The sequence below is a fragment of the Spinacia oleracea genome, chromosome 6, assembly GCF_020520425.1.
Source record: "Spinacia oleracea cultivar Varoflay chromosome 6, BTI_SOV_V1, whole genome shotgun sequence".
Taxonomy (NCBI): Eukaryota; Viridiplantae; Streptophyta; class Magnoliopsida; order Caryophyllales; family Amaranthaceae; genus Spinacia; species Spinacia oleracea.
This window is the reverse complement of record NC_079492.1, coordinates 88,139,670-88,167,652: the sequence shown is the minus strand read 5'-3', so window position 1 is coordinate 88,167,652 and position 27,983 is coordinate 88,139,670. Positions and strand designations below refer to the sequence as shown.

The 27,983-nt window shown below is 36.4% G+C and overlaps 1 protein-coding gene across 1 annotated transcript; it reads right to left on the bottom strand.

Moving 5' to 3' along the window:
* LOC110788079 (imidazole glycerol phosphate synthase hisHF, chloroplastic) lies at positions 1-27,922 on the bottom strand. Its single transcript, XM_056830605.1, has 19 exons — positions 27,131-27,922; positions 26,951-27,033; positions 25,814-25,908; positions 24,941-25,044; positions 23,604-23,773; positions 23,403-23,517; positions 21,564-21,619; positions 21,429-21,467; positions 21,001-21,099; positions 20,565-20,627; positions 20,418-20,480; positions 20,103-20,185; positions 18,879-18,987; positions 18,740-18,793; positions 12,588-12,675; positions 8,502-8,539; positions 3,368-3,473; positions 2,484-2,650; positions 1-341 (listed from the first exon to the last, which is right to left on the bottom strand). The coding sequence occupies exons 1-19, from the start codon at positions 27,315-27,317 to the stop codon at positions 282-284; spliced, it is 1,779 nt and encodes a 592-aa protein (XP_056686583.1). The 5' UTR covers positions 27,318-27,922; the 3' UTR covers positions 1-281.
* Between the last annotated feature and the right edge of the window lie 61 nt (positions 27,923-27,983).

The window sequence follows — 27,983 nt, the reverse complement described above, 5'->3', positions numbered from 1 at the left end:
TAATGTTCATTTTGAATGTATCTCAAATAGAGATTACATAGTGTGATCTTTCGGTACATGGAAACTATGTGTATCTCAAACAATTTTGGTTAAAGTAACTTATTTTGGAATATATTCAACACTTCAGAAAGCACAGACCATACAGCCCGTTTAATATCCTGCCCAGCCCGGCCCGAAAATTTTGCAAGCTAGGTCTGGCCCCTTTACTTCTGGCCCGGCCCTAAACCGGCCCATTGAACAGGTCTAGTGACATGTAATCCACATGTCAAATGGATTCCCCTTCACATTCTGACTTCAATGCCTTCCTTTAACAAATGCTCTTTCACAGATAGAACAGGTACCTGCACAAAATACCATGTCAAAAAATACATATGGGACAAGGATTACGCACACAACAGCAGATTAAGATGTTAGCAGTCAACAAGGGAAAATCTCAACGAGATGCAAAAGTTTAAGGACCTTTGTCAGCTAGCTTTTACTACCCCTACCATATTTAGTGGTCTGTTTCTAATTAGACTATCAACGTGACTATTCTAGTTACACTATCAACGTGACTGTTCTAGTAACGTGACTATTATTTACAGGCGGGGGGAGCAAAAATCTTTGAGAAACATTAAAGGATCACCAATTCTGTAACATTTGAAGTTAATCATAACTAAAATATTAGTTTCAACAGCCTAGATTGTACAGATCTTATCAATTACACTTGAAACTATATAAGTATCCACCTTATTGAGTAAAACGTGTATTTAAGTATCTAAAGGTCTTGCATACAACAAATTTATTGTACATCAGAGTAACTTTTAACATTTTTTTTGATAACTTTTAACCTGTGTTGATTAACTTTTTATATTATGAATTAATTTTTGGTGGATAAACTTTTAAGAGAGTTACATGGTTACCCTTTATACAATGTGAGTGATTTTGAAGGGGTATTTTTTTATTGAAGTGAAATTTTATCACTAAACAAAATACTCCCTCCGTATTTTCTTTGTAGTTACTCCCTCCGTCCCGGAATACTTGACCTGTTTTCCTTATCGGGACGTCCCTTAATACTTGACCTGTTTCTAAAAATGGAAATATTCTAACAATATTATATTATTTCTCACTCCACCCCTATTAACCCACCTACCCCCTACTCCATACAAAAAATAATTAAAAATTCAACCCCTACTCTCCCCCAACCCCACCTTTCAACCCATCTCCCACTAACTACATTAAAATAATACCCCACTATCAACTACTACCTATTAAATTAAATAAGTCAATTCAAGTCCCTTAAACTCTGTGCCGATCAAACCGGGTCGAGTATTCCGGGACGGAGGGAGTATATGTTAACAAGATTAAGGAAGGTGAGCTGATTATCTTATAAAATTGATGTAAGTGCGCTAGTGGACAATAAAGAAATATAAGAAAAGAAAGTGGGGTAAATAAAGTAATCAAAGAAAAAGGAAAATAGACCCATGGGAAAATGAGAATAACAAACAATGGGGAGTGGAGACCTTGGGTGTAATATTTTAATGTAGAATTTACCAAAAAGGGAAATTAACTCCTACAAAGATACGGGCAAAATGGTATATGTAACTCTTAAAAAATACAGAGGGAGTAACTAACTTTTACATTATCTATTCGATTTATTTTGTCTGAACTAATGTTAACTTATCTAAATTTATCTTAACTTATCTAAATTTATCTTAACTTATATTATCTGGAATAAAAACTTATTTTGTCTTAAATAAACTTACTTATCTTATCTGGACTTACCTTAACTTATTTTTCAATAGAACATAGCCTTGAGCATTTTGATTTTTGAGATAACTTTACTGATCTTTCTATTGTGAGGGGAAAGGTAGGCTTATATATTAAATAATAGTTGGAAGAAGTATTAAGAATACTTGAAATGCATGATTTTACATAGCATTATAAAAATATTATTTCCACTATTTAGTAGGATCTTGTGATTCTACAATCCGATTCCACTGATCTTATCCTACCCAACTCATCGATCCAAGGTAAGATTCTGATCCTAACCTTGTTTATGAGAAATGAAGACTTTCACAATCTAATAAGAACATGTGAAATATTTAACCTAAAACCTAACCCTAATTATTTGGAGGAAAGGGAGGGATTCTTAGTGCTTTTGTCATAGATGTCAATTGAACCATCAGTTGGTCAGAAAACACTTTTGAGACCCAATTACTGCAATTTTTGACTTATTCTTTGCTTAACAGCTGAGTAATTTCTTTTCTTTTTTTAGTGATTAACTAATAGATGAATCAGCGTAAAGCTTGCATGTCTAGCAGAACAGCTAAAAATATACTATTTTCGAAGCCTGTAGTCTTGTAAGCATTTTTGCACCAGAAGTAAAAGGAGAATAACACGAAATAACTAGCCAACACAGGAAATAGTATACAAAGCATCATTTTGAAATGATTTTAATAAGCTTGAGAGATATTACATGAGGAATTTACAGCAAATATTACCTCCTTGCGATGGAATATTCCTGCTGCAAGTGCAGCAGAAGCATTCGTCTTCTTGAAAACTTCTGAAAAGTGTTCAGGAGAACCAGCCCCGCTACTTGCAATTACAGGGATGCTGACAGCATCGGAGATGAGCTTTACAAGATCTATATCAAATCCTTTTCCTTGACCTGGTGTAAAGAACATTAACACAAGAAAAGGAGGTAATGAGTATTTTAGCATGCCATGCAATTTTGATTCTGGTCAGAAAATAAAATACTGTCACTCCTATCATGCTGTAAAATTGCAAGAACAGGCTTCAAATTATAACTGTACATGACGATGTCAAGAAAAATATTGGGGCAAAAAACACATTTATGACAAAACCTAGCTGCAAAATTTACATAAGATCACCAATTAAGCCATCCAAGGGTTATTTGAATACGAAATGACTTTTAAGACAGTGGTAAAATGTGAAAAAAAAAATCTTTCGATGTAAAATGAATCGACGAATGGTTACATATGATTTTCTAGGTTAGAATTGATCCTACTCAAGAATGTTTTCAGTTAATAGCCCCTAAAGTAACAGAGCTCTATGTTATACACAAGACTGGTATGTCACAAACAACACTGGCTAGAAAGAAGAAAAAACAGAAAGCACATTCATGCAGGTACTATTATCTAGGCATGGACAAGACAAACGATAAATTCCAAACAGAAAAATACCATATCGAATATATTGGTAAGAGATGCCAAAAAAATTTTGTCAAAAGATTAACATCATGTCCAAATTACATAATAATACAGTTCAATTAGAGAATACATGTTTCTGTCAACTGCGTCCCTCCATGCGGTCAAGCATAGAGTTCACAATGACTTTCAACTCTCAGACAAGCAGGAAAGCTTACCATCACAATCTATGCAGTTAAGTAATATTTCACCAGCTCCTAGCTCCTGCACAGCTTTTGCAAGCTCATATGCACCAATTGGGCGGCCTTCTCTCCCACCGTTGACCTTAAGAAAGCAATTGCAGTTTTAAAGAAGAAAAAGAGACACTGAAAGAAAATCATATCGATGTTTATGAACAGGTCATAAGCCTATACACCCAAGATATATCAGCAAAATGACACCATGAAATGCAAACATAGGCAGTAAAGCTAAGAAAACTCTAGTCAACTAGACTTTTATGAATTTCTGCTTGGGATAGGACTATAAACATGTTTAATGCCAATTAACATGAGAAATTGCAATAGCTCTTTAATTGAGTGACCAAACATATAAGTCTAAACATGTCAGTTAGCTGAATAAGTGTTTAGTGTATCAGGTAGAGAATACAAAATATAAGACGCTTTCAGTGTCTGGAATAGTATTTCATACAGTATTGTTACTCCAATATATCCTCTCACATATTTCAGGTCCATCTATTTGGTGATTAACTACCATGTTCTACATCAACTTATTATAATCAACTAGATGAACCACAAACATTACCAAACATTTTCCATAACATCTACTAGCTAGTTAAGCTAAAGATACCTAAACAGTTGAATGTTCCGAACATAAAAACTTCCAACATGGAAAAACACAATAGGCTGATCACCGCTAACCCAAAAAGTACTCAGGTTATGCAAAAACAATGACCAACATATTTGTAAGTTTCCCCACAAACACAGAGAACAGCTATTCAACCTTCATGAAAAGTATACTAATAAACAAATGGATTACTAAAGCACAACCGGTAATCCATTTCAGATAGTTGAGTGTATTTGAGTAGGTAAGATGAAGGCAACCTTACACTTAACAAACAAAACGGAATTCGATCTAAACGCTGGGCGAAGCTATGTTGGGACAAAAGCTCCTCTGCCCAAAATTTACATCCCACTGGACCAAAGCAATATTACACCACATAACTATGCAAGTACTAGGCAATAGAAGATCCCATTTTGAGGTTTCAAAACAATTGGCACCACAACCAAGATGATATATAAACCAAGAGAATTGTGCCATTATTATTAAGTCTGTATTATGATGCATGTCACGAAACTGATGGCATGATACTGGGATGTAAACAAAAGAAGAAGAGAAATAAGAAAGAGAGAGAGAGTCAAGGATACCCTTTTCTTTTCTATAAAATCTGTTTTCCCCATAATATTTGCTACTAAAATGAAACCCTCTTCATTTGGATTCACACTACCAATGTTACGCGGATACACACTACCAATGTTACGCGGAACACGGGACGATGGGAGCGTGGTACGGGAACGTGGACGCTGCCTCTAAAGTTCCCGGAACGTTGGGTTCTTTTTTAATATATACTTCCTCTATTCATAAATACTTGCAACGTTTGGTAATTTTACACTATTCTCATATTTCACTTTGACTATTGTTGGAGATTTATATGTCAAATAAAACATAGTCATGTGGGATCTTGTTAGGTTCGTCTCAATACGTATTTTCAAAATATCAACTTTTTATAATTTTTGCTCGGAGAGAATTTAACATATTGACGATCTAAATTGTGCATTGGTATGCGTGAAAGTGACAAACGTTGCGAGTATTTATGATCGGAGGAAGTATTTTTTATTTAAATGAGCGTAATCCATTTGAAAGAGTAGAAGCTTGGTAAATACCAATCTTATAAAAATCAGCAGAAGCCCAAAGTAAATATAAAAAATAGAACAGTAGGAAATATGTTATGGGCTTTAACCCACAGCCCAACACTGTTGACAAACCCTAAAGCATGTCATTTAAGTGATTTACACAAGCAGCCCCAGCCGCCAGCCACGTGATAGAAAATAAAGAGAACAGAGAAAATTAAGGAAACCCTAAAGCATGTGACTCAGATGAAGCAGCCATGCAGAAAAGAAAGAGGAGAGAGAAAAACAATGTTAAAAAAAAGAGGTGAGAGGAAAATAAGGAAACCAAGCAGCCGCGCTGAAAAGAAAGAGGAAAAAGAAAAGAAAAAAAGGTTAAAAGAATGAAAAGATGGAGAAACGTTGAGCAGCAGCCATGACTGAAGCCATCACAGCAGGCATGATTTTCTCTTTCTCATCCTTCTTAGATCTTCAATTGGGTTCGCCGAACCGGTTAACGAACCGGAGAGCGAACCGCAGCGACCCGAAACGAGCGAACCCGGGTCGCGAAACGTGGCCGCGCTCCACGTTCCGGGTAACACTGCACACAACACATAGGACTCGCACAAAACTTCTCCTACTTCCTCTGTTTTTGTTTTTTTAATACTTGCAACACTTTGACTTTTGCACTATTCACATAGTCTAGTTTTACTTTGACTTTTGCACTATTCACATAGTCTAGTTTTACTATCTATAATGTTTATCCTAAGAAAAATATAGTCATGTGAAGTATTGTTAGATTGGTCTCAATATATACTTTTAAATATCAACGTTTTACAATTTTTACTTATTGCTTGGTTATTGAAATAATGCACTGGGGAGTGTGAAGAGAAACGGGGGAAGTACAAACTAAGCCACCAACATGACACAGATGTAACATAACTGTACAACACTAGTTTAAAGTACGAAACTTGGTCATTGAAACAACGACCAAAATGCTCTCTAATCAAACGGACCAAAATGCTCCCTAATCAAACGTCAACAAATAAACCACTTCAAAATACATGACCTAATATTAGTACATATATGTAGAGTTGTCAATTCTCAACCCCAACCGTAGAACCCGCTGGGTTGGTCCGATCGTTTAAAACCCGAACCGTTAATAACCCAGGAGCTGGAACCCTACACCCAATCCGATACGATTATATTCAACCCGAATCGGCCCGAAAATATAAACCCGATTAAGATCCAAAACCAGATAACAAATCGTTCTGCAGCAACCCGATCCGTTTCAACTCGAACCAAATGGATCCAAATCATGTTAATGACCCGATCCGTTACAATCCAAACCGTTTCAACCCGAGAAAACCCGTTTAATTTGAGCCGTTTACACCCCAATTGTTTCAACCTGTAACCCATTTAATCCGAACCGTTAACCGTTTAATCTGAGCCGTTTACAACTCGCAACCCATTTAATCGCGCTACTGATCTTAAATTATTAACACTTTTAAGGTTAGTTATCGCCCTTGTTCCTCAAATTAAGGCCTCAATATTATAATTTATAAACATATTGAAAATTGTAATTTTAGTAATAATCTGATATTCTAATTTTATAATTTGGAACCGAATTGACCTCACTCGAAGTACAACGCTTTGATTTTAGTATGAACCCAAAACGATAACAACTGAAATGATAAGAACAATAACCAATATGAACCTGAACTCGATGTAACCCGACTAAACTTGTACAACACGATTCATTTCATACCATTATCCGATGAACCCGACCTGATATGAGTCGGACCCAATATGATATGAGAACCTGAACCTGTTTGATCTGAACCTGTTACAATCCAGCTAAACCCGTTTGAAACCCGGCATGTTCAAACCCGACCTGATCTGACCTGACCCAACTATTAACCGACCCGAACAATCCGATCCGATATGAACCCGACCCGATATGAACTCGTGCTTAATTAACCTGAACCGATCTAAAACATTAATTTTTTATCCCGACCCGACCCCTTAGCAAACTAAACTTGTTTCAACCCGAACCGATGAACTCCACCCAAACCCGATCCGTTTGTCCGAATTGACACGCCTACATGGCTACATATATGAAAATACATGTCAAAGCTTTGAATACCAAATCATTACCTAATGTCTTTAACAAGTTCAAGTATAGGGTAAGAGACTTCAGACTAAAATGGTTAGCCGTGGAGATGGCCAAAGTGGCGGGTCATAGGCGGATTTAATGGGTCATTGGTCAGAGATGGTTGACCCAAGGACCAACACGGAGGAGGTAGAGGCAGGTCGGTTTGTGGGTTGGGTCGGAAAAAATGGACACAATACGAGCTATGTCGTGGGTTACATGGGTCGCAGGTCGAGGTGTGTTGTGTGGGTCAAGATGGGTTTTGCGAGTCAAGTGGGTTTCAGATATTACCTTAGCACTACGAAAATAACAAAATTAATTAATTTTATATTATTAATTTGACATAAATAGAGTTATTGTTTAAATAGACATTGGAAAAAAAATTAAAAATTGAGTATACCAATGTAAGAGCAATGTGGGACAAAGAGTAGAGAGGAGTAGCAATGGAGACCCTGAAATTGGAGTCGTTTCTAAAGTTGACGAGGTAATTCCTTTTTTTTTCAATTTTATTATTAATTGTGTTTGCAAATTGTTGAAATTATAAGGTTGAATTTGGTAAGAAAGGTTGAGATGAGGTAGCGAAAAAGATTGATAGAAGAGAAGAACGATTGAAGAAGCGAAGTGAAGCAAGCTAAGCAACGGCAGATTATACAAAGTGAACTTTTTCTTTCCTATTTGTCTATTTGTATTGTGAGTTTGTAACCCTAAAAGTATTATTAGAAGAAAATATCTTTGGTTTGTATTTTATTATAAATGAATAAAGTCAAATATCCTTTGTAATCCTTGGTTTGTACTTTTGTAATAAATGAATAAACTTAATGACTCATAAAATATCCGATTGTAAATCGGTTGAGTGTGGTGGGTCGGGTTAATGTGTTTGGTGGGTTGGGTTAGATGGGTCGGGTGTGCTGTGGTGGGTCGTGTTGGGTTGGGAGGGTGGGTCGAGATGGGCTGTGTTTGAAAAATTTGACCCACGAGTACCCATCAAAAATATATCAGGGTTGGTCGGTTGTGTTACGGTCATAAGTGGGTCCGACTCACATGACCCATTATGGGGTGGGTTGGGTCAGACCCGACCCGCTGCCCATCTCTAAGGTTAGGTTATCAACAAAGAAAAAGAGTATATTTTGCATCTAAAGTAAAACCATTGAAATGCACATCTATTTTCCATAAAGTCCCTTATGATGTGATTGTGAGCATGATAAAAATACATCAACAACTACGTATAAACATATATCCGAATCCTAAGTGGCATTTCCATTAAGATTGAAATTATAAGCAATCTAATATTGTTCATGTAGAAGGTCAGAGAATTACCGTGCACTGATACCAAGCATATGCTTCTCCATTTGGCCCTGAAATCCATCATGGCAATTTTCTCAAAAAATTGTCATAAAATGAATGTAATATTTGAGCACGAGAAAAATCGAACATAAAAACTTTTAAACATTAAATTATGCCTAACAAATGGTACTTTAGACAGTTTTAAACCTTAACTAAGAAAAGTCTTAGTTTACCCGTTTTTCACATTACATATATTGTTTTAGAGGAAGAGTCCAAGGCTACTCTGCTTGTAAAGCTAGAAGTACGAAGATTAGAGTTGGAAATTCAAACATTTAGCCCTTATAAAATACTTTTAAACATACTTCCTCTGTTTCCAGTTGCAACGTACACTTTTTCACACACTTTAAGAGAAATGAATCAAACTTTTTTTTATTACCAGGGCGTAAATGGAAAGTTCCATTATTTATTTGGTGGGTAAGAGGTTAAGGGAAAATAGAGAGAATAAAGTGAGGATATAAATATCATTGCACACAAAACCGTTTTCCATTTATAGTGTGTTGCAAGTATTGTGATGTTTCTGTTTTAGGAAAGTGTTCTAAGTAAAAAGAAACGGAGGAAGTTAAAGTGTGAATTGGATATAGAGGATGATCTTAATCAGAATATTGTTAACCACGGGAGACATTGTACTAACATGAGAAGCAGAATGGAGATAATGACCAAGATGATTCCGATAATTGACTGACGAGTCAAATGGAGAGTAACAAATGTGTTACCAGATTTGTTATACATGTCTTAATGTTTGCCTAAGTGTTACCTAATTTCCTAACACACACCCCCCCCCCCCCTCCCCCTCATGAACCAAACAAGGTGAATCATAACATGAAAGTGGTATACTCATAACACGAATCCCACGATAATAAATTGAAAGAGACCATGGACAGATAGAACCCACAATAAGAAATTAACTCGTAGCTCCACAATAGAAGTTTAACCGATTGCAGTGGTTTAAATATGTCCAACACTAACATCAGGAAGCATCAGTTTGAGAATGGAGAGTTGGAATAACAAAAACTAATGTTTATGCATGCGATGCGTGCTTGAGATTTATATGAACGGTTATAATCCTAATAAAAGCATGTGGTCTTGAAAGTAAATTATTAACATAAGAGGATTATTTATCGAAGGACACTAGTGATGTAAATGACACTTCCTCCGTTTTCTAATAGTTGCAACATGTATGGGCACGGGGATTAAAGAGGTAAATAGTGGGTTTTGGACCTTTTGGTCCACACTTGGTTAGTAGATTAAGAAAAAGTAAAGGAGGGATAAGGGCAAAGTAAGTTATCAAAAGTAATGGTGTAACCAAAAGAAAATTTCCATTTTCGGAGAGTGTTGCGACTATTAGAGAATGGAGGAAATATGATTTGCATAATATTAAGGACGAATAATAAAGGACAATTGAATTAGTTTATTTTACTTTTTAAACAATTTAAATGCTCCCTCCGTATTTATTTAAAAGATAAACTTTGACCAGCACGTAGTTTTAGGAGGGTGAGTTGAATTTATTAAAATAAGATGAAAGTGGGGTATTGAGTTATTATTTATAGTAAAAATTTGATAGTGGGTGAATTATTTATTGTAGTAAAAAGAGGATATGAGTAAGTGTGGGGACCACATGAGGGAGAGAAAGATTAATATAATTGGAAGTGGGACCACGACATGCCAAAAATAGAAAGTGTATCTTTTAAATAAATACAGAGGGAGTATTATTGATGAGGGGTAAAATGAACAATTTAGGTGAACAGCATACTTCTCAAAAGTTGACTTATAGAAGAGAGATAATAAAGAGAAGTTGAAAGAGACCATGGACGACCTGAATGGAAGGGGTAACAAAAATAACAAACAAGTGGGTCTCCAATATCATATTGCAATACATAGGAAAGGAAGGTTTGTGGGAATGACTAACGGGGATGGCGTCTTAGTTCATGTAGCCAATCCCAAACTTAAGGGGGATCAAGGCTTTGTAATATTTGTTACAATAAACTTACAAACTGGAATTCCATGAACAGCATATGCTCACTTATAGTGAGTCGTGGCCATTGGAAAAACAAACATATTCTTCACAACTTTTCCAGTTTATACTGTAATATATAGGGATTCAAAAATAATGAAAACATGGGATGAATGACCCACTACAACAACAACAAAACCAAAGCCTTATTCCCAATGGAGGGTTGGCTGCATGAACCAAGAATTTATTTCCGTGGAAATCCACAAAAGTCCTACTGATACATGCTCTTACAAATAGAATTTCTTCCTACTATTCTGAAGTATCTTGACTCACTCTATCCAATTAATATTTGGCCTCCCTCGGCTTCTTTTGAAACCTTCATTGTCCCAACCCTCCACCTCACTTACCGGTGCATCGTCTAGTCAACGCCTCACATACACAAATCACCAAAGCCGATTCTCCCTCATTTTATCAATATTCCCAACTCCAAGGTCTCCAACTATCCTCCAAATATCTACATTCCTAATTTATCCCTTAAGATATTCCCACGTATCCATCTCAATATACACATATGTGCAACACTCAACTTCATAGTGTTCTCCTTCCTGAATGTCCTATAGAATTTTCCATTTCAACCTTAAAGGCACACTATTATCGCATAATAAACCAGTCGGTGATCTGCACTTTTACCACTCAAACTTAATTTTATGAATTACATCCTGGTCAATACTTAGTTTTAAAAGGTGTGAGGCGCACAAGGTGGATGAAGCCTAGGCGCAAGGCTAAGGTGTTCGACATTTGTATACAAGGCACACTTTTTATTTAAATTTTTATTTTGTGGTATTTAGTTCCCATTAAAAGAGCCTAAATCTAAGTTGATACAAGTTTTTCAAAAATAAAAACACTATTTAAAACAGAATTCTCAGGAAAGGGGAGAGGTCAGGTGACAACTTCAATCACTACTAAGGGGGTGGAGGCACCAATCCAAGACACAATTAAAAACAAAAAGGGATGTAGCTTATACCGATCATAAAGAGAAAATGTAGGTGAAGCTAAAGGTTCCAGATTCACTGTACATGGGAAAAAAAAAAAGGAAAATGAAAAAGGTGACAGAGATAAGAGAAAGAAAGAGAAGAAAAGAAATGATCGAAGAGAGAGAAAAGTAACCTTGAGGATCTGGTCCTGGCTGTCACTGGAAATGGCTCGCTGGCAATCTCTGTCATGAGTTCATGACCAGCCCAATGGGAAAACACAATAGTTACCAAGTTTGAAATTAGGATTTTTTCTTACCAAATTGAGGATTTATGGTGAAATTCAAGATAATTCATGCAATTGAATGAGGGGCTTTGCACGAAATTGTAATTTAAAGCTTAGGTAACATTTAATTTCAAGTATTCTTTGGCGTTTCTTCTATTTCATCTCAAACTTCCACTCTAACATAGTTACATGCACTCCACCAAAGGCGGCTTGAGGTGCGGGCCTTGGACGGATTCTTAAAATTAAGGATATGTATCCCTATTTCTTCGATTGATGTGTGAAACATAAAACATTCACTAATAGGTTACTTCTCACCATCTAAAGTAACAAATCCTCGCTTCACCCCCCTCCAAATGCTAAAATGAAACTCCATGTACTCTGTTTCACTACGACTTAGCCTAAACCCTCGACATTCCAACTTTTGTCTCCAACGCTACAACTTAGCTTTAACCTCAGACGTGGTCTCATCAAACAACACATACCATCCACAAACAACAAACACCACGACATATGAGAATCACCCACTTTTGATCACAAAACCATTAAAAAAACGTATACAAAGGCAATAAAGCTTATACTTGATTTAAAATATCATGACATAGATTAGGCAGAAAAGAGCCTTGGAAAGGCCAGAAGATTCAAGTTTCAAAAATATTGGTTACAACATATAATGAAAAATACCAACCCATAAATTCCAAGAATTATACTAAAAATTAATTCTAACAACTCTAAGACGGAAAATCATCAAGGACTAATTAGGTATAACTGCAACTGTTCAGTGATTTAACATACCGAACATGTAAATAGACGTAAAATCAAACAAATAGTATATGCTGTAGAAGATATCCTACCTGGATTAGTCACATTAACAGACTTGAATGGTACATCATTAGGAGTATCTATGTATACTCGGCGAGGATCAATGCTTACCACAACTGCCTGCGAAATAATTATTAACATTTAGATACCGCGGTATTGCTAAAAAGAACAAAGAAGACACTTGAAATGAGATTTTGTTACAACACCACGGTATCTTAATAAAAATGTCACGCTACTCACGCAAGTGTGCAAAAGCTTCTATAATAAGATGCCACCAATTTTCCAAAACCTTGGTCAAAAGAAAAATGACATTAATAAAAATGTCACGCGGGTGTGCAAAAGTTGTATCTTTTGCATGCATACGACATTAATAAAAAATGTCATGCAAGTGTGTAAAAGCTTCTATAAAAAGATGTCATCAGCCCACCAATTTAACAAAACCTTGGTCAAAAGAAAAATGACGATAGGACTATCCATTTTATTTAAAGAAATACTTGTATCTATGTATCCGTTTATGATACTAAACACATTTGAGTTCCAGCTCATTAACCCCTTCACTACATGAATCTAAAGGCAACGCCTAAAGTACTACCTATGTTCCAAACACTACAACTAGAAAAAAGTACAGGGGTATGAGGCCATGAGGGTATTGTGCATTTGGCAAAGTACAGGGGTATCTCATGAAATTTCCCTTAACTTGATTAAGTTGCCAGTAAGGAATACTACAGGCACACAAAAAGAATATAGCTAAAAAACTTAAACTATGCAACGCCAAGAGGACAACAAGCATACATGGGTTAAAGGCCTAAAACACAGCACAACGGAACATATACAAGGAAGATAGGGACTAACTAAGAAAAAACGCATGGGCACCACCTGTCCCTAAAGAAAATTAACGGGCCCAATAATAGGCAATACCCCCCCCCCCCCCACTACACATAAACACCAAAAAAAACTCCAATTTTTTGGTTTTTAATTTTCTATATGACCTTCAATTGGTACTTGATAGATTTTGTGTTTTCAAGTTTTCTAACTCAAAAACCCTATTTCCAGTAGATTGTGTGTTTTCAAGTTTTCTAACTTAAAAACTTTGTATCCTGAAATTTCTTTAACATACAAATTATAAAAAAAATTCCAAATTTTCTCATCCGTGCTTTTCTTCAGGGAGATCACCCTTATTTCTTGATAGTGGATAAAATTTCACATGCTAGTCCTACTTTCCAAGGCAAGTGAACATTTTTTTCGTAAACTCTCTTATATAGATGGTGAACAACCCCTTGACGTCTAACAACAAAATTAATTACTTATCAAATAACAAATAGATAAGCTCCAGTCAAACAAAATATTAATATAAGCAGAAGATAATAAAATATGACTGAGAAAACAGCATGATTATTTTTTTCTTTTTTGTTCACTTGTGGAGCCACAAGTTGTGGGTTGACCCAAAGATCAACAGGCACCCAATTGTTTTAGGTACTCAAAGGCCAAAACAAGCCCACCTGGGTGCAAAGGAAAAGTAGATCCTACTACTTCATACTAATAGGAACCCCCTACATAACAACTTTATAAACTCGAACTAAGTTGCTTTTGAGCTATGATGTAAAAATGGCCATTCCTTCTGTCCCACAAATCCATAATATACTTCACACTAACCACTTCAGATGTCCCAAAATGATAATACATTTCCCTTTTATGTTCAAGTTTATTTATAAAATAATTTCTATATCAAATTATGTGGTAATAGTAAAACTCTTAAAGCTCTCTGCAATGGCTAGGGGTGTTAATGAGCCGAGCCTGCTCGTGAACTATTCGATGCTCGGCTCGGTAAAGCTCGGTCAAAGTTCGGCTCAGGCGGGCTCGACTCGAGCTCGGGTTCGGCTCGAGATCTTAACGAGCCAAGACTGAGCTATCGTAGGCTCGGCTCGAAAGCTCGTGAACAAGCTCGAGTTTTTAAGAATAATAATGTTTACTACGTGAGACTATCCCACTTTGGTTGTTTGCAACAAAATAAAAGAGTTAGTGCTTATAAATTAAACTCATATTGAATTAATCATTCATTATTTGGGTCATCTCGATTATTCTTTGCAATAGGCTTATTTGATTTACCAACTTCTAAGAATATGTAAAACCAAAAAACTAAAAGTAATCATATATTCATATCATTGTTCTGAATCTTCTATGTTCTCTTCCAATTTTAACTCTCTGCGTCTCTCCATGCGTCTCTCCATTCAACTGAAGGATATCCATTGTCTTCCATTCTCAACAACAGTTCATTGGCATCATTCAACAAACTGCCACACATGATCATATGTGGTCGTTCTAGTTGTTAATTTGTTTGTTGTAGATGATTGCGGTACCAAAACTCCTAGCAGGGTTGATACCGGTGCCGGTAATGGGGATGGTGCCAAGTTAACCAAGAACACAGCGAACCTTCATCTAAAAAAAAAAAAGAACACAGCGAACCCGATTGGGAGGGAAGCCAAGATCTTTAACACTGAATCATACCATTAATTTAAGTTCATATTTAACAAATAAATGACATGAATTGAAGCAAATCACAAGATATTAGAAACACGGGAACATGAGAGTCCCACATCGACTAAGACAAAAAGAAGCAAAATATTGATACCTTGGGGGGAGGTGGGTATGAGCCAAACCCATGAACTTGGAATCAATTTTATTTAAAAAAATAAAAATTAAAGATAACAACCAAAATCACTTATAAAAATAAATGCCTAGCAAGTAGTCTGAATAATGCATCAAAATAATACTATATTTGGGCCCAACTAAGTTTAATACTGGGCCGAGTAGATTTGGGCCAATTTGATTTAAAATCGAGCCACCAGTTAAATACGAGCTTATTTTTCCAGGCTTGTTAAACTTCGAGCTCGAGCCGAACCGAGCTTAGTTTCGAGCCCGAGCTCGAGCCCAATATTCAAGGCTCGTCGAGCTCGAGGTTGGAAGTATCGAGCTCGACCGAACATGCCTAAGTTCGGTCTCGGCTCGGCTCGGCTCATTAACACCCCTAGCAATGGCGAGTTAGGTGTATGATAAGGTGCTCAGCTATTCTACGCCAACTTCATCAATGGGAGAAAGAAGAAGGTAGTAACTTCTCAACCAGCTTCCCGTGGGAATCATCTCAGCAACAAAGTATGAATACATCAGCGCCTGATTTGGAGAAACACCAAAGTAAATCAACACCCACCTCCATGAGTACTGTTCCGACGAAGTTACAGACTTGCAGGAACCTGAATCTATGGCTGATTCGGCGCTGGTCCACCCTAGCGCAGGACCTGTGCCAATTGATTGCAAATGGTTATTAAGCAATTTAATGATAGCTTGTTCTCAACATCGAAGGAAAACCACAATTGTACAGTATTGGGGTCTGGTATGCTCGATGCCATGACGGATGGAGGTAATTCTGCTTCTCTCCCTTCAAATAAAACTGTCAATCGTAGGTTGAACCTTGGAGGGGAGAATATTGAGGGTGATAAGAGAGGAATACAGGTGCTTGGGTTAAAATATTTCAAGGGAGGGAACTTGCAGCCAAAGGTCTAACCAATGAAATTTGTAGCTCAAATAGTGGAAGGGGGAAAACTGTAACAAATAGAAACTGATAAATGCACTGAAAGATGGTCCGCAGCTATTGTGATATTTGTACTAGGTGATACACCCATGATTGCTTTTGTTATGAGGTTTATGGCTAAAGAGTGAAACTAAGTAGCTCAACCAAAAGTGTTTTTACACGAAGATGGCTACTTTGTGATTAATTTTGCAAGTGTTTGAGGATAGGAATGAGACTCTCTTTGCACAACCTCAGTTCTTCTATGATAAACCAGAAATTATCAAGCAATGGATTAAGCTCCCTAAATTATCAAGCAATGGCTAATTTCAACTTCCATACTGAGATATTGAAAGTAATACCATTTTGGGTTAAGCTCCCTAACTTACCGTTGAACTGTTTGGGGAGAGGATTCCTTAAGTAGAATGAGTAGTATTTTGAGAGTTCCTCTTTATGCAGATGAATGTACAACTCATACAACTCAACAACTCAGAGTGTCTTTTGCTAGGGTTCTCATTGAAATGGATGTAACTAGGCCCTTAGATAAGTAATTCTAGTAGAGGATCCCGAGGGGAATATTTTTGAAGTACATCAGGTTAGTTACGACCAAGAGCAACCACAATTCTGTAAAGCATGTGGCATGGTAGCTCACGAGTCACGACTGTGATCACCAAGGCTATAAGCACAAAGCTCCAACTCCAGAGAAGAGAGTGACAAAGAAGTGGGTGCCTAAGCTTGTTCCAGTTCTTGCAGGGGTTAAGGACAGACCATCTAAAGGAACACAACCTATCTTCACTCCTATAGGCACGGCTGCTGTGGTGAATTCTGATGATGATTTAGGTTGGAAACTGGATACAAGGCGGGTTTAAACTAAAGTGGGTGTTAGAGAAGGAAGAGGGAAGAATGAGACACGTACCCAAAACTCCTATCACATACTGCACAATAACGCTCAAGGGAAATTTGGGATGAATTAGCCGAGAAGGAAGCGGAAAGTATACCAGGAGAGCATATTCCTACGCCATCCTTACTTATTTGATGATTATTTGTTCCTGGAACATCAGAGGGTTGAATGATCCTATTAAAAGTAGAGATTTTTAAAGAGTGCTTTACATAAGAACAATGTTGTATTCTTGAACATAGAGTGAAAGAGCATAAAAAAGGAAAATTTCAAAAAAAACGTTTGGCACTACTTACACCTGATAGACTAAGTTATGGGAGTTCAGTGCGCCACTAACTGCGTCTTTGTAACAGATATCCCGAAACTATTCAACATCATTTTTTGAGTGCAGTTTCTCTTCGAATATCTGGAGCAACATTTTGCGATTACTGTTTATTACTAGGCAAGTGGAAGGGTTTGAGGCAGAGCTGATGGGAGCTTGCAAAATCAGTAGAAAAGCAACTAACAAAGGAAAGATGTATGCCATGTGCTTCACTGAAGCATTATATTAGATCTGGTTATGTTGGAGCTAGGTTGTGTTAAAGAAGCAGAATATGTCGAGTGACCAGGTGGTGAAGGAAATTGTTTTTAGAGTTTCATGTAGGTTACGTGCTTCTTGTGGTGCAGTTAGAGACTTAGAGCTAGCTAGACTTTCTAGTTCATGTGTTTTAGAGGTTTGGTTGTAATGAATCCTTGTAATTCTTCTTGCAAGGCCTTTGGTTTTTAATAAAGCTTTATCAATTGCCAAAACAACAACAACAAAAAAAGTAATTTCTATATCAAACCCATCAACCCTTTTTGTCTCTCTTTCCACAACACTTTCTCTTACCTTTTCACTCACTCTCCTTCCAAATATTTATTATACCTCTTCAACAACGATTAATCCTCATGCCTAACAAAAATGTAAAGTTCATCAACAACGATTAGGGTCTCAAGCATAAATAAAAAAATGCGGTATCGGTCGCGGTCACCGGGTCACGGGATCGGTCGCGGAGTTTCGGTAACGGAAATAATACGTTAGTCGCGGACCTTGTCGCGGTTGTCGCGTAGGAATTTGAAATTTGAAAAAGAAGCCCCATGTCGGCCCCACTCACTACCTACCCTAGCCCCCTCCCCTAAACCATACACGTGACATGATTAAATTGTCCACCTTCTCTCTCCTCTCTTGTTTTAGATCTGAAAATGGAGTTCTCTACTCTATTTCAGTGGAGTTTCTCCATTTTTTTCCTTTTTCCCTTTCTTTTTGTCGAAAAAATGGGGAATTCAGCCGAAAACGGAGTAGATGTAAGGCTAATAACATTTGATGCGGACAAAATTGGTTAGGATTGGTTGAACCGGCCGAGATCTCGCCGTTTTTAAAAACACCTTTAAAACTCGGGATATCTCATATCGCCAGCCTCCAAAATCTAGTTAACTCGGGCGATACGAGTTAACTTGGGTGAGTTTTTATACCATGGTCTCGAGAGACGTCTCCATTTTTCCATTGCAATGAATTAAGAAAGATAGCATGATAATTTTCTTTAAATTTATAGTTGTAAATCAGTAGTAAAATACAGATATGACTAAGATATACTGCCTCCATCTATTAATAATTACCCATGGTACTATATGATCTAGAAATATGGAAAATTGGAAACTAGGATGAAGGCCATATAAGAAAATCACAAAACTAACTAACAGGATACCTGATTGCCATAAACTCTAGAAATCTGTTCCAAGCTGCTCCTTCCACTTTTTACCTACACAATCCACAGTAAAAAGTTACTCTAAAACCGACAATAAGCAAAAAACAAATCACAAAAGTAGTCTTTAGACATGACATACTCCAGTTTGCAAATACTCTTCAGCGGCATAAACAGCGTCACTACCGATAGAAATTTTATCAGCACCTGACCTAAAATATTCTGAAGCAACTTCCAAACTAGTGTAGTGCCTGAACAGAGAAAAATCTTTCTGAAAGTCAGTGCACAAATCTAATTTATCTGCTCGAAAAAAATCTTCTTTGAATCTTATTGGGATCAATGGCATATTTACACTTTTAGCTTCTATTTGGGTTCATGCTCATGGGGGAACTCCCTAACGATCTATTCTGATGTAATACGAAATGGGAATTCTTTTTTCCTTTTACACTGATTTCTGGTGGATGTCTGTACCCCTATGTAATTCTTCTATATCGTTTTCGAAAGGAATTTCTTTCCTTATCCAAAAAGTATTTAATGCTCTCCATTTAATTTTCTTGCAAATTAGTTCAAAAGTATATATATATAGAGAGAGAGATTTAGGTTCACATGAGAACCACCTTAGGGTGAGAACCACGCTTATGGTGAGAACTCTAATCTTGACTGTTCATTATTAATATAAAGAATAATGATCCTGTGGAACATCTTACATGATCGAATGACTCTTGCCGGCCGCATGCAGACTAAGCAGTGTATGTTATTTGGAGAACTTTTCTTAGGGGTGAGTATCGTATGTGCATATTTTATGAACTAAAAGTGCATATATTTTGAACTAAATGTGCATAATATTTTAACCATATAAACCGTATATATTTTTTAAATTATGGTAGTGATCAATAGATTTTTTTTAAATTGGTGCACAATTAGTTTAAAAGTTATGCACATATAGTTCAAATAATATGCACATATAATTCATTAAACACGCACAAAGCAGGTTCTCACGATAAGAGAGTTCTCACCGTAAGAGGGTTTTTTATATATATATATATATATATATATATATATATATATATATATATATATATATATATATATATATATATACGGTTTTGAGGATGTAGCTTCCCCTCTTTAAGATTTCAAGTCCCTTTATCGAGGCTTAACATAGATGCAGTCAAGTATTAGATTCTGAGCACACTTCATTTATTAAAATTTCGTAAATATTATTTCATTATAGCTCCAGCCTCAAGTTCATGTGCCTTTTATCCTTAGGACCTTATCCCTACTTTTGTAGAGGGTGACTTCCTTGGTGTATGTCTAATATAATTCTTATTCAATATCAAAAGCAAAAGAATGCCATAAGCCACACCTTCCATTTGCATCAGTAAAATCCCTTATGCCACCTCCTACTGTCAATGGAACAAAAACATTCTCTGAAGCAAATCTCAGAACCTAAATGTATAAGAGAATCAAATTAACAGAAGAACGAGAACCACAGGAATGGAATATAAGGTAATATATAGAATCTCACAATGAGGGGATAAGGATAGCTACAGTTAAATAATTATATCCTCCGGACTGAAAAATAACACGAATTGAAAAACACAAATGAAAGAAAAGAAGGGAGGGGGGGGGGGGGGGGGGAGGAAACAAACAAGTCAGCAAAAGAGGCTCGAAACGGAACCTGCAACATTGGCAAGTCGCCCAATGGAAAGTCCCTAAAACCTGTGATGTTGAGAAAACTGATCTGCCAAAGAAAGTCTTAGCTTAAGCTTTAACCTGCCAAAGTACGATATCACCATCAAATACGTTCAACCACAGAAAGACATACCTCATCAGCTCCATCTTCATAATATTGCCCAGCAAGTTCAACGGGTTTGCCAAGATTTCTTACCTAAGATATAAGGAAAACAATATTCCATCAACCAACAGCAATCCCCAGAGTACTATAGGAAAAGCCAACTAAATTTAAAGAAAAAAAGAAAAATTAAGAGTAGGACAAATAGAACAAATTTCAACACCAAGTCTAAGCATAGTAGGCAATATTTTGTCCATCATTTAGAGTGGAAAGAACCTGGGACAAAAAGCACTAATATGGTGTTCATAAGAGAGAATCTTACAAAGAAGAAGCTTCAGAAACAATAGGATACATATATATGTGATGTGAGCATTAGAAGCATATCGAGTTGCATTATACCAGACACCACTCACCACAGAACCATATCGAGTTGCATTATAAACCACGATAAAGAAATCTTATGCAGTACCTCATTTTCTTCTGTCTGTTCTCTAACATCATATTGATCTCCTTTTGTCACAACAAGATCTCCTTTGTCATTAGCCCTCACATCAAGACAAGCAATCACCTTTAAAAAAACAAAGGTTTAAGTGTTTAACGATTTAGCATGTACAACAGAAGCAAAAGTAGACATTTAAATACTTATGAAGCACATAACTTTGATTTCTAGCAATACAACAATTATTTTTTGAATGGATATACTATTTGCACTTTTGCAGTAAAATGACTATCCATCAAAACCATTGTTTTGTTGTTAACAAGGTCCGGAAAATATAGTTAAATATCAAGAAATGTAATTACAGAGGATCTAGATTGAAACATTTCACTTGTAAACTTGACATGTGATCTTTAATGAAAGAATGTAATGGAAAAGAGTAAAAGATTTTAAGACCATACCCTCTTTGCCAATTTTGATGCTTTTCCTTCGGCTGGCTTCTGTCTAAGCAGCAAGCTTCGAGTTCTTAGTTTGAGAAACAGCAAAAGTATATAAGATAAGAAGTGTATTTAATTTTCAGAAGCACTAAAAACTACCTTTGATATGGAGGACTCCGGGTGTAAGAAACGTCTTAATATAGAGAGACCAACATCTGGAAGATCCAAAATGGGGCAGATAAGCATAAGAATTGCTTCAGTAAGCAATTTATCCTACTTATAAGCAATAAATTACAACCTTTGTGAAATTATTATCAACCATCAAATAATTTTGGACAACTAAATCCTTAAAAGGAGGAAAATCATCCCATAGATAATCAAACAATGAGATTCAAGTGATTCAACCAAAACAAACTGAAAGCATCCAAATCTAGAAGATAATTTTCGGGTTGATAATCAGCAAAAACTCAAACATAAGAATCATAAACAAGCTATAGGAATACAGTTACACAAAGGATGTTGCACTTGTATTAAATATAAGATGTGTTGTAACTTATAGAATAAATATTCCTCGCGGTTAACAATGTTCCTTCTGCACCAGTAATATTTGGAGTTAAGGGTTTTTAAGTATTACATCATTACAAAGAATGAAATGGTAGTTCATAATTACAATAACTACTTTATCCAACATGTTGTTTGGCTGGTGTGCTAATACACGAAATGGTGGTAGATATCTATCTTATCCAACGGTAGTTTAAAAAGACCTTCTTTGGATAGTGTATTTTAATTCATGCAAAGAGATCGCCACGAACAACTAGCCTTTTGTATTGATGAGTAGCCTCAAAGTCTCAAACCATCCCCCCAGAGCAACTAAGTTACAAATGAAGACATCCCACCAGCAAAACAACCCCGTATAGATAGTGGAGTATTTTTCAAAATAGGCCTCCTATGTTTCAAAATCGACGTCATTTGACAATACAAATGTACCAGTAAATAACTAAATATCACTTTATAATACATGTAAGATTTTAGGCTGTTTGAAACCATTAATGAAACCTTTTATGTCATTATGCATTACCTATCCAACTTTAACGAAATTCTTGATATGAGTAAAAGTTGGTATGCCTTGTTATTTAAAGCAGAGCGGGTAATTCCGTCTCCACTAAGTACTTCCTTTGTCCCAATTTTATCATCACACCAAGCTTTTCAAAGTGTTTCATGCGATAAGGTGTTCTTTGCTTATCCATTATATTTTAGTAGAAAAGTGGATGTGATGAGAGAAAAAGTGGAGAAACTTTTTTATTGAATGAGAGAAAAAGTGGGACCAAGTCCGTCTTAAACAATTTGGGGCCTGTGCCAATTATGCATGTATGCAATATCCTAAGATTTATCATTTTTTTAAGGATACAAGTCATATGGTTATTTCACGTAAACTGGAATGAGTAAAGAGGGGGGGGGGGGGGGAAACAAACAAATGCTTCCAATAGGAATCAAACCCCGTCCCAAAAAGTCAATGCTCACATCCTTGGCGCTTTTCTTAACCACCAAGACAGATTCTACTTAGTATCATTATTTGCATATTTTTATTTTATGTAGTGATTTTAATACGGACACGCTTTTCTTTTAAGAAAATTGGGACCCTTTGGGCCCTAAATTTTTTGGGGCGCTGTGTTGTACGTCTGTTTGCACAGGCTTGTAGCGGGCTCTGAGTGGGAACCATGCCATAAAAGAAAGTTTGACAATCAAATTTGGATGGACGTAAAAGTAAAATGTGACGATTAAATTGAGACGGAAGGAGTACAATCTTCTATCACTAAGTACCCATTAAAGTTAAGATAAATGTTCTTATATCATGACCAATAGTCACATCTAGGCATATTAGTTTAGTTCCAATGACAAATCATAGAAAATATCGCAAAAATAATCTCAGTTAGGAGGAAGAATAAATCATGAAATGAAATCAACAACAATATTTAAACCACAAAGAAAATATCTTGCCTCCACTCTTCTCTGGGTGAAATTGAACTGCATTCACATTTCCTCTTCTTACAGACGCAATGAAATTGTCTCCATAGTTGCAAGTTGCAGTCACCCACTCTTCATTGTTATCTGACTGAAAAAATATAACAATTAGGATAGCTTACGAAACATTTGAGCAAATGTACTTGTAATCACCAAGTAACAAGGAAAAAACCATACAGGCATGGCACGATAAGAATGAACAAAGTAGACATGACGGCTTGCTACGTCATTAAGAATTCCAGCATCCTTCTCAATTTGCAAGGAGTTCCAACCAATATGTGGTACTCTTAATCCTTCGCTGGAATCAAAGCGTCCAACAACACCGGGTATCAAACCTAAACCCTTCACTGAGGAAAAACAACAATAAACTAATGATAGACAAGTGGATATCTGTTGTTTAAAGTCATGAGAACGCATTCATCAAATTTCATACAGCATTAGCACAGTCCTTATAAAAAATAAGCCAACCTAATGCTGATGGAGTATTATCTCACCAATCTGATAGACGAAAAATTGAAGACATCAGATACAGAACTAATTTCAAATTGAGGAGATCAGCAACAAATAAGAAAATTCAAGGCTGTTTTTATCACCTAGCTTACATCATGATTCATGAAGCAACAATTTGCTAACGTTTGATCATGGCATTTGAACTTAGATAGATAGAAAGAGATATGATTTTACCATACACAAAGTATCATACTTCTGTATTTAATACTAGCAACAGCCTCAACATCCAGGACATTAATCAATTGAATGCTCTGTCGTGATTATTTCAAGAAGGCATCAACTAGCCAAACAAACGGGGGAAAGTATTTTACAGCTATTCAGGTGATGCCATAACAATAACAATAAGCCCAAAAAATTCTTCCATCAACGCCAATGGTGTATACATCCTCCTATAAAGCGTATAGCCATGAGAGTAGGCGTGATATATAAATTATGTACGCATCCCAATCTTTTAGCACTAGATACAAATGGTATATTGTTCAGGATTTTCCTTCTTATATATGCACAAAAGTCAAAGACTCTCTCGGCAATAATAGCTTTCTACAATGCATTAGTTTAATAGGAACAATAGTTTGAGTAATTACCTATACAGCCACAAGAGTTAAAAATCTTAAACATATGTTTGGTACCAAAAGCACAAGCATAAACATATTACGTCAAAATATATCCCTGGGCATTTTGTCGCGGTCAAAAGACAGAGTTTGCCTGTAATTTTGTTTTCTAAAACAGAGGACTTCTTGTTCTCATTGTTTTGCTCTCCTTTTTTCCTACTGTTACTATAATATAATCTTTTTGTTATCCAAAAAAAAAGACAGTTTGGCTATAAGAAAGGGTTTCATAAACCTAGGAGCGACTCAAGCATGCCCATCACATTGGAGAAATAATCTTACCATCCTTGACAAGAAGCTTTGAACAAAAATTGTCACAACCTTCCTACCAAAAGTTCAATTCTCATGCTTCAACAAGACAGCAAAATTTTCATAAATGAGGAATCAAACATTTACCAGGTCCATTTTCTTCGCTAGATTCAAAGAGCAGCTGGAGTCCCAAACAAATGCCTAAAAAAGGGCGATCATTGTTGATGTAATCACATAGAGCCTCAGCCATTCTGTGGACAATTAAGAAAAACAGACAAGAATTTATTGTTAACCCAACCATCTGAAATTCCGTTCTGGAAAAATGGATAACGAAAGAAAGGGGGGCAAGTTAAAGGACAAAAGCATTTTGCATGTTCAAGGTTGTGTATGTAGTACCTTGACATTCATACAAAGCTAAGACAAAGACATTAAGGTCCTATCATGAAGTGAAACAACCAAAAACGTAATGATTGGTATAACACCAGGAGAAAAAATAAAACCGAAACAACAGATATAGATGAACCCAAAAGTGAGAAGGGCATCAGTCACCATTCAGCATAAGATGAGGCTTGAAAACGCTCACTAACAGCTGGCCCAAACAAGTAGAATTTGGCATTTGATCATTTGCTACAAACCTCCATTCAAAGGTTGTAGTTTTTGTGTTCAGATGCTAAAGAATAAGCATCTGAGATGCACCTATGTTCAGACACCACCAGAGTGAGCTGAGCATGCATATATACATATAATTAAATATCTCAAGATAACATGATAATGGTAAGAAGAATAAGCATCCTAAATAAAAGGAGGAAATCCACGTAGTCCATAAACAACATGCAAGCACATCAGCAATCAGGGTCCAAATCCTGATCATCTAATTCAAAAGAACTATAGAACTTCTGTTTGTGAACTACAAGGAATGATCCATACATGATCTGTCAGATTACAATGGAACTGTAAAACAAATAGCAAAATGAAGCATAAAAAGATTGTTAAAAGCCTTCACTTTGCAAGACAACTCACCCTTTTTCATTGAGGAAGTTCATTGCTGCAGCAAATGCTCCGACACCAGGAAATATAAGACGGTTTGCTTTTAGAATATCATCAGGCGTTTGGACCTAAATATTTATTAGGAAAAGGTGGTAAATCAACCTAAAAGAGAGAGTCTTTGTTATCAAAGAGGAACATCAGATATTTGATACATATGCACTATCCTTGTAGAACATGCACAAACAACTTTTGGGATGGCAGGATAACTAAGGACACCAAATTAAAATCAGCTTTTGGGTTATATTTTTCGACTTCCCAGACAACTTTGTAGAATTAGACATCTTGTTTTTCAACACACATCTTTTAGTTGTAGGCTGATAGCTTGCATAGATTGTAGCCACTTTCTAACTCAGACTTATCTTCACATTACTTCACATTTCCCAATAAACCTTCATCGGTGATATATTTCTATACCTACTGGCTACTGCTTACTGTCTTCCAGCAACCATAGTCGATGGTCGATGCAATGGCTGCCAGTTAACAGCTGTTCAGAGCACTCGAGTAGCACTCAACTTCTCAAAATGTCTGAACACCAAACCAAAGAAAATGTCTACCCCTTTATATTTTTAGTTTACATAACATTTTAGTTATCACTGTCATCTTAAATAAACTAACAAAATGAAAAAACAGATTGATTGATTTCGAAACACATGGACATATAAACCTAATATTTCAATATAGTGGGTGGAACACAATAACCGCATCCCATAGATGTTTGACATAACCATCTTCTATTCATAATGTGTGCCCCTACGGAAAAAGACCAGATAGTATTTTTTTATACACTTCCACGTACATTGACACGAGTACGAGGGACATCGAATAAATTGATAAACTTCAATTCCAAACAACTCGGATTCAGTATCAAATTACACTGATTCCAAATTCACAGTGAGCTTAAGAAACGATAATATATTACCAGTATTTTCATCAATATAATTAAGTTTCTAAGATCCTCGATTACTCATCAACATCTGTATTGGTCCTGAATGATACATTATATATTTATATACTCTAATATCAAATTGATGGCACGAAGCTAAGCAAAAGTGCTATAAAGTCATAAGCAAACATAATGATCAAAAGACTGCTAGAAATTAATATGCTCACATCTTTGATATCGAAACCGAGGCGGCGAATAGCATTCCTCAAACTCCTTACATTTCCAGCGCCGTAATCAAGCAACGTCACAGCTGTTTAATCCCGCGACAATGGGCAAACAATGTGAGTCAGATAATTGATTAACTGATAAAAGGGAGAAGAATGCAAGAGAGGAGAGAGAACGAAAACCATTATCTCCGCCACTAGCGGCGGCGCGAATAGAGAATGTCGCCGATGACTTGACTCTCATATTGTTCTTCCGTAGGTGGACACAGCGGTGGAGGAAGATTCCGCTGTTGCCGGGAAATGAGGAGTTGGGCGATGACGAAGAGAAACCAGCCATAGTGGGAACAGTGAGAGCAGCCGCCGCCTCCATCTCTGTGCCTCTCTTTCGTAGTTGAAGCCTTGCTTAGTGCAAAAAAGGAAATATTGTCGGGGTTGCTTTGGAGTAATAAACAGAGAAATAAGGGTAGAAACGTAAATTTCCCTTCAACTGTGGTTAAGGAACGTTAACGTTTGAAGATAACGGTGGATGCTAACGGGGAATGCTCAAAAGCGCGCCGTCACATTTTTGAACAGTATTTGGGTTGTTCAAAGCCTAATTCGGGAAAATAACAAAAACCTTCCCAATCTCTGTTTCTTCATTGTGTTGAGTCCACTGTTTTCAATTTCTCTCACTTAAATCTTTGTCATTTGAAACTGTGATTCACCGTTCAAGCACCAAAATCTCTCAATTGGACGCTGGCAATTTCCTCAGCTTATCGGGTCTGATTTGACCTGCAATAAGTAATTAATCTACCTAAATATGTTGGATTGTTTAATTATTATTGTTATTTCTTCCCTCTAACTCTGGAAAACATTTTATGAATTACAATTTGTAAATTGTTTATGGAAATAGCACTACTTAGGCTGTGGAAATACTATTGAAAAAATTTCTGGGTTTCGTAATTGTAAAAAATGGTTGGATTCATAATTGGGTTTAGGATAGAATTCCGCCGATATTGGAAATTGTAAGTAGAATAGAACTCCGCCGATGTTTGTG

Bases quoted from the DNA above. Each gene is read 5' to 3' on its own strand.
- LOC110788079 (XM_056830605.1), bottom strand. From the start codon at position 27,317: ATGGAGGCGGCGGCTGCTCTCACTGTTCCCACTATGGCTGGTTTCTCT. The intron at 25,045-25,813 runs GTGAGTTGTCTT...AATTGTCCACAG, and splicing joins AACTTCCTCAATGAAAAAGG to AATGGCTGAGGCTCTATGTG. The intron at 21,620-23,402 runs GCAAGATATTTT...TGGATCTTCCAG, and splicing joins TCACCCAGAGAAGAGTGGAG to ATGTTGGTCTCTCTATATTA.